This window comes from Amblyomma americanum, chromosome 1 (assembly GCF_052857255.1).
Source record: "Amblyomma americanum isolate KBUSLIRL-KWMA chromosome 1, ASM5285725v1, whole genome shotgun sequence".
Taxonomy (NCBI): Eukaryota; Metazoa; Arthropoda; class Arachnida; order Ixodida; family Ixodidae; genus Amblyomma; species Amblyomma americanum.
This window is the reverse complement of record NC_135497.1, coordinates 63,369,070-63,381,665: the sequence shown is the minus strand read 5'-3', so window position 1 is coordinate 63,381,665 and position 12,596 is coordinate 63,369,070. Positions and strand designations below refer to the sequence as shown.

Below are 12,596 nucleotides of genomic sequence, written 5' to 3'. Positions count from 1 at the left end.
TCACGTGGTTGGTCACGTGGTGCGGAGCAGCTGCAGGCGGCGCGGCGCCGTTGCAGATCACGTGGTTCGTCACGTGGTACGTCACGTCAGCAAGTTCCACTCAGACAGCTGTAGCTATAGCGTTACTCCAGGTTTGACCAGAACTAAAGCACCGCCAATTTTCGGCCAGGAGGATGAAGGGGATGTTTCCGGTTGCGGCATGCACGCAGACACTAATTACCCGAGGAAAATAGCCAGCACATCTGTGTAGAAATATACCGGGGCTTCAGCGAACACTTTCAAAAATTTTCAAAACTAGGCTTTTTGAAGTGAATATATGGGTTTTGCGGCGTAGTATTACAAGGGTTGGCGGACACGAGAAAACCGGTGAATTGTCTTAGCTAGTCAGCTGGTTAGTTATTTTAGTAATAAACTTTTAACTAGTAGATTTAGGCGCCTAGTTGCAATTGGAAATTTGTAGCCGGTCGTTACAAACACCCATATCAGTTTTTAGAATTTCGAAAACGCGATTACCCTCGCCGCTGTGGCTGGAAAAAGTTTGGCTGGATCGTCCGAAAATACATGCGCGTACGAAAGCATGCAGGCAAAGCAACCTCTCCAGTGCACGGAACAAGTAAAAAAAGGCAAATTTTGTCGATCTGCAACTGATATGGCTGAAAACTGATATGGCTCTTACTTACGACCGGCTACAAGTGTATAATTGCAACTAGGCGTCTAACTCTAACTGAAGTTAAAAAGTCAATTTTTGAAAATTAATAACCAGCTTACAACTAAACACGATTCACCGGTTTTCTATTGTCCGCCAACACTGGTAATACTATGCTGCAAAAGCCATACTTTTACCCAGAAAGACAATTTTTGAAAAAATTTTAAAGTGTTGGCTAAAACACCCGGTATTATAGCGATTCTAGTGCAACCATTGTGGTGCAGTGCAGATGCGTGTTGTGACACATTGAAAGTCGACCCTAAAATATTAGAATCGTGAAAAATCGTTGAGCGTAGCCATTTAAGTCGACTACCAAGTAAAAGTAACGCAGGACAGATTGGGTACGCAGACCTCGGCTGTTCGCTTGTACGGCCGCGCAGCATGATGTAGGAGGACGTGGATAAAGCCAGCCGACTTGCGCAAACTCGCAAGCGTGCCTGGGAAACGTGGGTAGTCAGAACACGAAGCCGCAGAGGAATGTGCTCGTGGGGGTCTCTCGGTCGCACGTGGTGGATCTGGAGGCGAAATATTTAGAAGAGTACTTTATAAAAAGAACGCATTTTATTTCCGCACCGAAACTTAAAAAGGTACGCAGTTTCAGACGCTACATAAACTACGAGCGTATCCCTGGCTTATCTTCACTCATTTAGTTGTCGGTGAGAAATCGATAGCATGCTATTATTGAGCATGCGCAGTGGCGTCGTGAGCGCCACCACAAGGGCCGTAGTCCATAAGTGTGAAGTTTACGGACAGCCGGCCACGCTAAAGAAATCCTCAGGCAGTCGAGTGTCCCTACGGCCAAGCAGAGGATAGCAGAGGCACTGTCAGCATAGACGAAAAGCAGCAGAGCATGAGTGCTTGGAAGAAGGTTGCAAAGAGTAAAAAACAGCAGAAGAAAACAAGTAAAGCAAAAGAAAGGCAGTCCGAAAATGGAAGCTCACCGGTAGAAATTGAGCGGCTGGCGGAACGTCGTGCCACCAGAAGGAAACGGTGGGGGCACCGTCTGGTTCTGGAACACGTATCCGCCGCTCTTCTCTATCCGGTTCGACTCTGCGGCGGACTTCGTCTGGTCGGTCAGCACGCAGACCTCCTTTGGGGACCTCTTCTGCTCGACGGACTTCGGGCCCAACGTCAGCGCACCGAACCACATCGGGTCCGTGTTCTGGATGGCTCGCATGACCGTCTTGGAGACCGGGTACTCGTGGACAGGGCACTGTTCTTCGTGGAGGAGCGTCGTGGTCGACTCCATGCCTTGCTCTGAAGTCTTGATGGAGGTTGAGGATGACGGAAACGGCGCGCCACGCAATTTTCGCCGGACACTGCTAGCCCTGGTGGTCAGTGTCATCCAGGTCCAAATCGAACACGTGCAGGAGCACGGCCTTCGTCGTCTTCTGTCGAGCGCCTTCTGCTTCGGCTTCCGACGGTCGTCAACGTTTTCTTCTATCAGCCTCTGTCTCCGGACCCCCAGGCGCGGAATAAGAAAGGCGCGGCGAGGAATAAACCTGCGTTCCTGCTTTCAACCTGAGCGCACACCTACGTTCCTCGGCCTTGATAACCACATTTCCTCAGGGATCGCATTTTTTCTTCGGTGCAGCGCTGCGAGCGTTTTTTTATCACTCTTTTTAGAAATTAGCTCGACCTCCGAGAACGGTAGATACGCTCAAGATTTTTTCTCTCTTCCCAAGGCCACCCTATGTCACAATTCTTCACGCTTGTCCCTGTGACATTCCACCAATAGATCTGCAGCTCTGTGAGGGGTACCCCGACCCCAAGGGATCGCCGTGCTTCAAAGGCTCGTGGCCACCTGGCGGGCCTAACCGCTCACCCCCCAACCCACCCATTCCACCAAAAATTGATAAAGAAAAATTGTTTCGATCTCTCTCTCTCTTTTTCTATCTGGCTCAAAAGACCTTGTTTTCCTTGGCCAATTTCGCTCCTGCTTTGCTATCTCTTTCTCTACATGTCACCTTTTCGTCTTCTCACATTCAGCGCGTGCCCTGAGCACCCTTTCTTTTCACTCCTGTCAAGTCGTTCGCGGAGTTCGTTGCGAGATCAGGGTGGAAATCAAAATATATCTTGCCTTATACTGATAGGATCAAAAGCTTGGAATGATCGGTATAAACTGATTTTAACTTGGTACTGAAACTCGCGTAAAACGGGATAAAACGATGCTATGCGGTGGAACTTGATCGGTACCCTCGTACCCACCATGACCTCAAAGAGGTATCATAGTCTTGCTACTGTTAAATGCATCAAGTTTCCCAATGAAAAATATATTGTCACTGTTGATTACATAAAGGTTTCTAGTGTGAAAAATCGAGCTGGAAAGGGTGTTTGCCGTCACATTAGCGAGAGAAAGCACTCAGCATGCCGGCACGTTACGCATACGTGCGTAGAAGACTGGAGAAGCGCGTTAAGGATTAGCGCACAAGTAATATAGCAGTCCTGAAGGCATATGACAACACTGCAAGATTGCAAGTGTCTCCACTCATGAATTTTTCCTTTTCTTCTTTTTTCTTCTGCGGTGTTTCTAACGCAACCGCGCGGCATTTGGACACCAAGCTTTCTTTTGAACAAATAAAAGGCATTTTAAAATCAGCTTTTGGTATTATAAAATCAAATACACGCCCCGTCGCAAATCGCGCGTGCCTCCAGCTTCCAATTTCAAGAACAGCGCCCTTTGTTATAAAACCGGCATTGTTTGCTTCAGCATGAACAGAAAAATACCGTAAACAACCACTGTGATCAGGATCAAAACTGCATAAAGTGTATCACAGTGAATGACTCTGAACGCAAAACATTAACAAGATAACTTTATCAAAGCTATGAGCATTTTGCGATATTAGACATGCAAACTGACAATGTCGTACTGCAGAGCACTGCGGAATAAACCGCAGCTAGCGGCAATAATCGATATTACAGTTGTCATGTGAAATTTAGGATCGTTCTCTCTGCACCTTCTCTGTTATTTAGTTACTGATGAAAAATCGGTATTGCAACGATTGAGCATGCGCAGAGGAGCCGTGCACGCCGCCGCAAGGGCCAGAGTCCGTGAACGTGGATGTTCCACTCAGTCGGCCCCGCTAGCCGTTAGCCGCTTGACGAACCGCGACTCCATGGTCAAGAAAGAGGTGGAGGCCTTCTCTGCATGGAAAAAAATGTCACCCGAATATGAGCGCACGCAAGGAATGGGGGAACGCTAAAAAATACACAGTGACCTGAAGAAAAATGAAGACGTGAAAAAGCGAAATATACGCACTGTTGTAGATATCAAAAATTAACGCACTCTGGTAGATATCATGTGGTCCACAGAAGGGCGTGCCACCAGAGCGAAACGGTGGGGGCCCCGCCTGGTTCTGGAACACGTATCCGCCGTTATCCTCGATCAGCCTCGACTTGGCGGCGGCCTTCCTCTGGCCGGCCAGCACGCAGACGTCCTGTGGGGACCTCTTCTGCTCGACGGACTTCGGGTCTGACGTCAGCCCATCGAACCAAATCGGGTCCATGTTATGGATGCCTCGCATGACCTCCTTGGAGAGCGGGTACTCGTCGACAGGGCACTGCTCTTCGTCGAGGGGCGTCGTGGTCGACTCCATGCTTTGCTCGGGCTTGACGCCGTCGACGGGGTCGTCCCGAGTGGAGGCGAAGGATGCGGGAGACAATATGCCGGGCCAGCCTCCCTGGGAAGTGCTAGCCTTCGTCGGCAACCTCATCCTGGTTCGAATCGAACGCGTCTAGCAGCGCTTCGTCTTCTTCTGTCCCGCCTCCGGCCTTCCACGGTCGTCGTCGTCTTTTGTGAGCCTCTAGTTCCGGTTCCCCATGATGATGTTGGGCACGAATAAAGGATTTTTGTATGCAGTGCTATATTTTGCGGCCCCGGCAGCCACACTTCCTCGGTGGCCGTGATCTTCCCCCGAGGGTTGGCGACGTCAGCCTGCTCTTCAAAGCCTGAATGATTAGCAGTGTTATTTTTGAGACTTTGTTTTCCTTCGCAACCTTTTCTCGTGGTTTATAACTCCGTTCCTTCCAGGTGATCTTTCCGTCTGCCTCTATTGCCCGCTGTTGGTAGAATAAGCGTTTATTGCAAAGCAAAGCTTGAGCTGTGTAACCTCGCTTTTCCTATCCTGTCGTCCGTGATCTTGTTTAAAGGGGTAGAAACACAAAGTTTCCGGTGTCAATTTTTTGCCTGGAAATGGGCCTGTGCGCCTTGTAATCGAGGAAATGAGGTCCGAACACCAGTGTGAAGGGTTAATTATTAATTACGAAGATTTTGTACCGGCAGTTTGTCTCGGTGGGCACCAGCGCACAACGACACCTTGCCATCACGGTCGACCGGCCTTCCTGCATGGTCGACCACAATACTGATGCCGCCGGCGTCACCATCAAACACCGGTTGTTCCTGTGAACAACCACTGGGTTCGGTGACGTCACAACAATTGGGGAAAATGCACTCTGACGTTAATAAGTGTTTGTGGAAGTGCCGAGCGGCTACTCGGTGAACATTCAAAATCATACCAAATTATGTTCCACTCAAAGCCTGCGGCGGAAACTTGCTAGAAGACATTTCCTCACGCCCACGAAACAATTCATATCGTTTCGTTCGATATTTTTTGTCCGTGCCAGTTTAAAGGGACTGAGGATTGACCGGAACATGAGGTTATGGCAAAACGAAAAAAGCTTGCTTTACACTGATACATTGGTATGACACCATCAAGCGGAGCAGCGCAGCGGCACGAGTCCTAGGGGGGATATGATATTATTAATTCATATGATATTAACGGCAAATAGCTATAATTCTTCGTAGACGCAATAAATCGCAAAAACTGGCTTAAACGAACGTCTGCGATGAAACCTAGGTACTGTCACGCGTCACACCACGTGACCACATATCAGTGTACATAACGTGACTGTTGGTGTTCTTTTACTTTATTATAACTGAACAGAGTTGACACGCTCTTCGGTATGTCTTCTAATGTAAAGAAAGTTTACGTTGAAAGCCAAGGCCTTTGCATCAACGAGTAGAACGCCAAAACAGCGGCAAACATAATAACATAAGGGACGATGTGGGCTACACAACAATAGGGAGCGCTGTCTCTGTGCTAACATAGACTGGAAAAAACATGTCTGTAGAACCACGCTAGTGTGGCAGAAATTCTTGACAGCCACAGCGCTTGAACTGGATCGGAGTGTTGCTCATGAAGAGACAGCATAGAGCGCTGACTAGTAAGCATCTCTTGACACACAAAGGCAATATATCAAGTGTTTTAGGGAAGCCCGCTGGTAATTTTAAAGTAGGTTTTTTGAGGCATGGAGAAGCTTTTTGTTGCATAGGTTTTTGTGGCATAGCTTTTTGTGGCAACCTGTGATGGCTGACGTCAAAAAACAAAGGAATCACGTTCACAATTAAAGGAGTTAACTAAACAGTTCTAAACTTTTTAACGATTACAGATAGGCGCCTGATTTCAATTCAAGATTTCTAGCTGGCCGTTAATAATAGCCATATCAGTATTTAGAATTTCAAAAGCATAATTACCCCTCTCCCCCGCCATCGGGGCTTTGCAAACTTGGGCTATTTCTCACGCCATTCGAAAATCGCATGTCTGCGGAGGGCGTACATGTAGCAACGTCCATCAAATCGCGTCACTGAGTGACGTACGTGCCACATGACAATCTCTGCCCCACCCTCATTGAGGTGTTCCCCGCGTCTCGTTGTTTTGCTGCTCCAGCGTAGGTGAAACAGAAAATATATTTAGCGGATACTTGGCGCATGAAAATTTCCGCAGAACATATTGACAATAGGAGGAAGTGATCGAGTCGTTTGAAAAAAAAACACGCAAGCACAAATTTGGTTCTATACATAGCTCGCACGTGACGTCACTTCCGCCCCCATGAAGCGCTGGCGGCCATCCTGCCGAACCATTTGGCAGCCTGCTCCCGTCCGCCTTATGATGCCTGAGCGCTCCTGGGACGATTTGCATTTTTTTGCTCAACCTTTCGGGTGCGATGCCTACTCCAGAGAGGAATGAGACCTTCAGTGCAGGCCACTACTCTGAAATTATTCGATCGGCGCGCGTACGCTACTCAGACTAAGTGAAAACTTGCGACAATATGGGTCCGTACACCCTGCGACCGGGAGTCGACACGGCTATGGACGTTGATGCTTTCCCTGAAGTTACCCACGTGGATATCGTGTTTTTACTCTTCCAGCTTTGTGACATTGGAAGAAATGAAAGCGTTCAAGTTATTGCCAGCACACGAGTGTTTCTCCGGCGGATGTTCGAGAACCCTGTCTGCGATGCGCCTACCTGACGAAAAGCTTGGCCTCTTCACGCCGCTTTCTCTGCCATCGTTGCTCGCTGCGGTCGTGGCGATGCGAACCGTCTAGGCTAATACTGTAGCCAAGATACAGCGACATGGGATCCGGTCTGGGTTGGTGTTGTCAGACAAATCGAATGCCGTCAATCAAAACAGCAACATTCACTTCAGGATGTAGTCCTTGCTTCCCACGTTGTCGCAAACAATTAGTTCAGGGCAAAAGCCTCTTACCTGTCACGAATTGCGCTGCGCACACAAAATAACTGGGGTCGTCGAGGTCCAAATCGTCGCGCTTATTGCGAGCCAGTCACAGCCTGCGCCGATTCGTACTGGGAGTCTTGGAGCGCTCGTACTTGCATGCCTACGATTATCTTACGAATGCGGAAGTAGTTCATGTTAATCTCCTACTTCTTTCGCCTGGACCTGTCGCCACGGTTGGAGCACCCAAGGGTGGCACACAAAACCATATTGAAGCTACGGATAAACGAGAACCAACACAATGCGGGCTAACAGAGGTGGCGGTAAGCTAGAGGCGGTCTGGCGGTGGTTCGGCAGCATGGCCGACTTGTATTCCATGGTCACCGGATTCGACGTCGGCGCACACTATGTATACTGTTTAAATTTCAATCTACAGAGGACTGCTGACCTCTTTCGTGACGAGGCCTATAGCCAGTCCACAGGATTCGTGTGTGTGACTTTGGCGATTGTGGAGAACGCATTCACATGTTTTAGCGCATGCAAATGTCCGTCAGACGCAGCTCTGGCTACAGTGACCTCCAGGGACGATTGCTTACATCGCAGGACGCGCGTACAATAAGGGAGAAGTGCCGATGTTACCCGGTCTGCAGAGTAGTGCTGAAGGCAGTCGGCAGCAGTCGTCGGCTCGAAGACAAAAAATTTGCCTGTTTTAAATAATGTAAATGTTATTATAGATACAGATACTTAAACTCAAGCATGGTGACGGTGGAGGAAGCGTGTACAATGAGCTGAAAGCGGAGGTCCTACGCGAAGCGTTTCTCGGGTTATCGTAGTGAAAACGAGGAAAACTGCAACTCATGAGCAAGAGATAAAGGTGATATTTAAGACAAGGAGAGCGCACCACGCCCTTTATGCCAAGTAAATGAGCAGTACTCTTTGTGAACAGCCATGTACAGTCTCGCGTGATATGAAGGTGATCACGAACGTTCCAGCTGAAACGGAAGATCAAATATTTGGTGGCGTGCGCTGTCACTTGGGCGCCAAAAAAAAAACAATAGTGCAGAACGCAGGAATCCTTCGGCTAGCTACGTTCATGCATTCGTTGCAGCCTTCTTGCGAAAATAAACCGTGTTACAGTAGTTTATTCCTAAAAGGTTAAGCCTGAAGGGATTGCCTTCAAATCGCGTTAGACTCTGCACACATTCTCAGCGCGGGGCTGCAGTCGTCGTGATCGGCGCATCCCTCGGGGAAGTTCGCGCTCATGCTGTTGTAGCCAGGCCTGCAGTTGGGCAAACAACGAGTTTATTGCGGTTGACCAAGTCACATGTATACAGAAGCACACGTGACGTCACAGATCCCGTGATTACGGGGGCTCGGTGACTACTGCAGATACAGCCGTGCTACATCTCCCCTTTACTAAGACAAATTAATTATGCCTTTCAGGTTGCGGGTATCGACAGGGCTTGTGGAGAGTGATGGTGCTTCTGCGCAGCTCTTGATTGAAATAGGTGGTCTTCAGTGAGGCAGTCTTTGGGAGCCTTTGCTGGACTGTCTTCGCGATGAGTCGTTAAGTCCCGCAGATTTCATTAACAACCTCTGCGACTACCTCGGCGCAACGGTTCTTCACTCCTTCTTTTAACTTTCAATCCCGTGCATTCCTTCCCCCCCTTTTCTTTTTTCAACTTATGCCTCATGGCGCACTTCTCGAATAAAAAAAAAAGTCCCGCAGATGTCCTCTTGTGCGTCTGATTTCTCGACCTTCTTCCGTTCTCACGATCGGTGAACGGGGCGTGCCGGCTGGCCTCAAAAGAAGAGCAGGCGACCAGGTTCGCTGGAGGGTGTCGTATGTACTGACTGGCTGCCCTGAAGACAGTGGTGGTAGGTGCCTCGTTCCGCGGTTATAGTAGACCTTCTGGCGTTGATGGATCTCCTGGAGCCTGCTGTGAATGGCTTTGCTTGATACTGCCTCTGGTAGTAGGTGGCAGGTGGGCACAGGCAGCAAGGGCCTGGTGTGCCGGCCCATGAGTCTGTGCGCAAGTGACTTTAGAATATCATCTCTGGGGGTGTTGCGGCATTCGAGCAACGCCATGTGAAAGTCAACTCGGTTACGTGAACATTTCTTCAGAGGCTTTTTGGCCTCTTGTAGTGCTCTTTCCGTCATACCATTATAGCGGGGATGATACGGACTTGACGTAATATGGGCAACGCCTAGCTGCTGCAGAAAATCTTTGAAAATCCGGATGCTGAACAGTGGGCCGTTACTACTGCAGAGCTTAAACGGTAAGCCATGTGTGGATAACAGCTCAGCGCACCATGACGTCAGAGCGCTAGCAGTGCTCCGACGGAGTTCGCGGATCTCAAAAAAAAGGAATAAAAGTCCACATTTACGGCACATTCACGACCCTTATGGAAGAACAGGTCCATGCCAACAAATTCCCACGGCCGCTTTGGATGTCGTGGAAGCAAAGAGGCATTTTCGCGTTTCGCGGCTTGTATTTTTGGCAGACATCGCAATTCTTGCAGAACTGCTCTATCTCCTGTGACATATTTAGCCGTTAGTTGTTCCTCTTGCCCGTGCCTTGATCTTTATCGCTCCCGGGTGCGCAGCGTGAAACAGCAGCACAATTTCTCGCTTTTTTGAAGATGGTACGATTACCTTGTTACTACGCAAATGAAGGCCGTCTTGCCTGTGCATCTCTTTGTTGTGGGACCAGTACGGACGCGCATTTTCCGCTACATCGCCTTTTCTGGCCAGCTTGTTTCGGCGTAACCTCGAAGCTTGACGAGAGCAGAATCTTCATTGGTGGCCGCAAGAAGTTCCTTCAGGCGGTGTTGCGAAGCTTTAATGTATTCAAGCACATTTACTTGAAATTTCTCCGTTTCTTCTTGCATGAGTTGCTTGCTAGGGAACCTAGATAAGGCATCAGTCAAAAACAGCTTTCCCTGGTTTGTAGATCAGCTTAATAGGATATTGCTGCAAAGTCAAACGCGTGCACTGACATAGTGGCTTACTGAACATCAGTACCAAGGGGCGGTGATCCGTTTCAACAGTTACATTTTCCTGGCCGAAGATGTAATCGTGAAACTTGATGCAGCCATGCAGAATTGCCAAAGTTTCTCAATATGTGCGTAGTGTTGCTGCGCCTGTGTTAGTGAGCGTGACGAGAAAGCGGCAGGGCGGCCGTCTTGAATAAGCTCTGCACCAACTCCCATTTGGCTCGCGTCGACCGAAAGGGTGACCGGCTTAATTGCATCGAAGAATGAAAGGATTGGTGCATTCACTAAGCTCTGGTGCAACATTTCATAACTTCGTTGCTGAGCCTCGGTCCAAACCCATGCAATGTCTTTGCGCAGCAAAGTTCTCAGTTGGGCAGGCACGACGAACATGTTAGGAATGAAACGTTGCGCATAATTCATCACGCCTATACTCCGTTTCATACTTAGCTGTCTACGCAGCGAAGGCTACGGTGCCTGTTTGCGATCCTCGTCCGCATCATAATATAGTGCGTCAAAAATAAAAATAGAAATGAATTGACAAGCAAAGTGAACAGTAGTTGATATTATAGGAGACCGATGGAAGTGTTTTATTTTGCAAATAGATTGATTTTTCTTTTATGTTTTCCAGAACCGAGTGACGCAGATTTTTCGTTTTCTCAGGCGCCGGCTGTATCAGGCTTGCGCAGCTGAGCCGGCAGGTCTGTTTGTGAAAATGGCGTCGCTGTCACCTGCTCGCTTGTTTTCTTCCCCCGCTTCGACTTCGAAAACATCTCCTGTTCGCCTCTTTTCCAAGGTGAAGTCTCCAAAGTTTTCTAAAGACTGCAAGGCGGTGATAGCTGATGTCTACGCAAGCATAAGGAAGCTCCACCCCGAGAAGACTGTGCGTGACGTTCTCGCAATTGTGGGCGAGATGACCGGAGTGAGCCCTCGGACAGTTGTGAGGTTTAAGAAAGAAGGTCTTTCTGGCGGAGTAAAATAATTGAAGCCACACTGAATTCTATCACCCCACAATTAATGATTCATTGTGTGCAGCATGCGAAAAAATCCGTGAACACCGAAAAACAGTGCCTCTCAGCACGTCCGTTGCCAACTGTCACTTCACTTTCTTTTCCCTGCGGAAAAAGTTAACAGCACGCTTCTTATTAAAGAAGTCATTTCATTTTGATAACAAAAAAGGCCACTTATATATGGCTCGCATTTAGACTTTCTATCTAGAGATTAGCCGAAAAAAGATAAAAAAAAGAACAAACCTACGCTGAGGATCGAACCTGGGCCCCCTCACAAAATGAACAAACATGCCCGCGCTTCGTACCACTCAGCCACGACGCGAGGCGGAGTGACACATTTTGTTAGTTTTTTTTTTGACGGACTACTTCCGTACCTTAGGCTGTGTAGACAGCTATGTATGAAACGGAGTATAGAAAGATTTGGAGTTCCTTACTGTTCTTTGACTTTTATTTATAGTATGTCCGTCACTCGACCTGGGTCTAGGCGGAGGCCTTCTGTGCTAAGGATGTGCCCTAAGTAGCGGACTTCGGGCTGCAAAAAGGTGCATTTCTAGAGGTTACGCTTGAGGTTGTTTTCAAGACAGTGTGCCAACAAAAGCGAGCGGTGGTGGTCATGCCCCTCCTTCTTGCGGCCCCAAAGTAGTATGTCATCCATTACGACTGCTACGGACGGTAAGCCTTCCAGCAAGCGATGCATAGATGCTTGGAATATTTCTGGATGTGACGCAGTGCCGAAAGGCATTCGGAGAGACCGATAGCACCCATACAGGGTGCTCATGGTACATAGTTAAGAGCTTGACTGAGAGAGTTTAATTTGCCAAAATCCTGACGCCGCGTCGAGCGTTGAGAAGTACTGAGCACCGGACAGCTGCGAGGCTGCGTCTTCTAGGGTTAGCATTGGGTAATGTTCGCGCAGCACCACTTTATTAAGCGCGGTAGGGTCCAGGCAAATTCTAACCTTGTCCTTCTTAACAACTGGAACCATATGGCTAGACCACTCAGTAGGCTCGGTTACCTTTGATATGACGCCTTGTGCTTCCATACGCTGTAGCTCAGCCGCTACCTTGTCCTGAAGAGCCACAGGAACTCGTCTGGCTGGAACCATGACGCCCACCGAGTCTGGCTTGAGCTTCATGTCGTACTCTGAGTCTTTTCGCTGCCCGAGTCCATCGAAGACGTCTGTAAAAGGTTGCGCTGGCGGGTACAGTTTTTGCTGTATGTTTTGCATACGGTAAATGAAGCCGAGACTTTCCGCTGCTGCACCACTCAAAGTGGCAGGGACGTCTTGTTCGACAACAAAAAACTTTTGTTCCTCGGTTGTGTCATTTGCAGGAAGCATCAATTGAACTTTCGCATGCGCGGCCGTTCTGTGC

At 48.7% G+C, this 12,596-nt stretch overlaps 2 protein-coding genes and 1 pseudogene across 2 annotated transcripts; all 3 read right to left on the bottom strand.

Moving 5' to 3' along the window:
* Positions 1-1,082: 1,082 nt before the first annotated feature.
* On the bottom strand, positions 1,083-2,015 carry LOC144133157 (importin-7-like). The gene is made up of 2 exons (XM_077666041.1): positions 1,648-2,015; positions 1,083-1,221 (listed from the first exon to the last, which is right to left on the bottom strand). Exons 1-2 carry the CDS (start codon positions 1,953-1,955, stop codon positions 1,161-1,163), a joined length of 369 nt encoding a protein of 122 aa, XP_077522167.1. The 5' UTR covers positions 1,956-2,015; the 3' UTR covers positions 1,083-1,160.
* A 6,894-nt stretch (positions 2,016-8,909) lies between these two features.
* On the bottom strand, positions 8,910-10,238 carry LOC144100374 (uncharacterized; annotated as a pseudogene).
* Positions 10,239-11,674: 1,436 nt separating this feature from the next.
* LOC144100271 (uncharacterized) lies at positions 11,675-12,358 on the bottom strand. Its single transcript, XM_077633288.1, has 2 exons — positions 12,239-12,358; positions 11,675-11,755 (listed from the first exon to the last, which is right to left on the bottom strand). The coding sequence occupies exons 1-2, from the start codon at positions 12,356-12,358 to the stop codon at positions 11,675-11,677; spliced, it is 201 nt and encodes a 66-aa protein (XP_077489414.1).
* Positions 12,359-12,596: the final 238 nt, after the last annotated feature.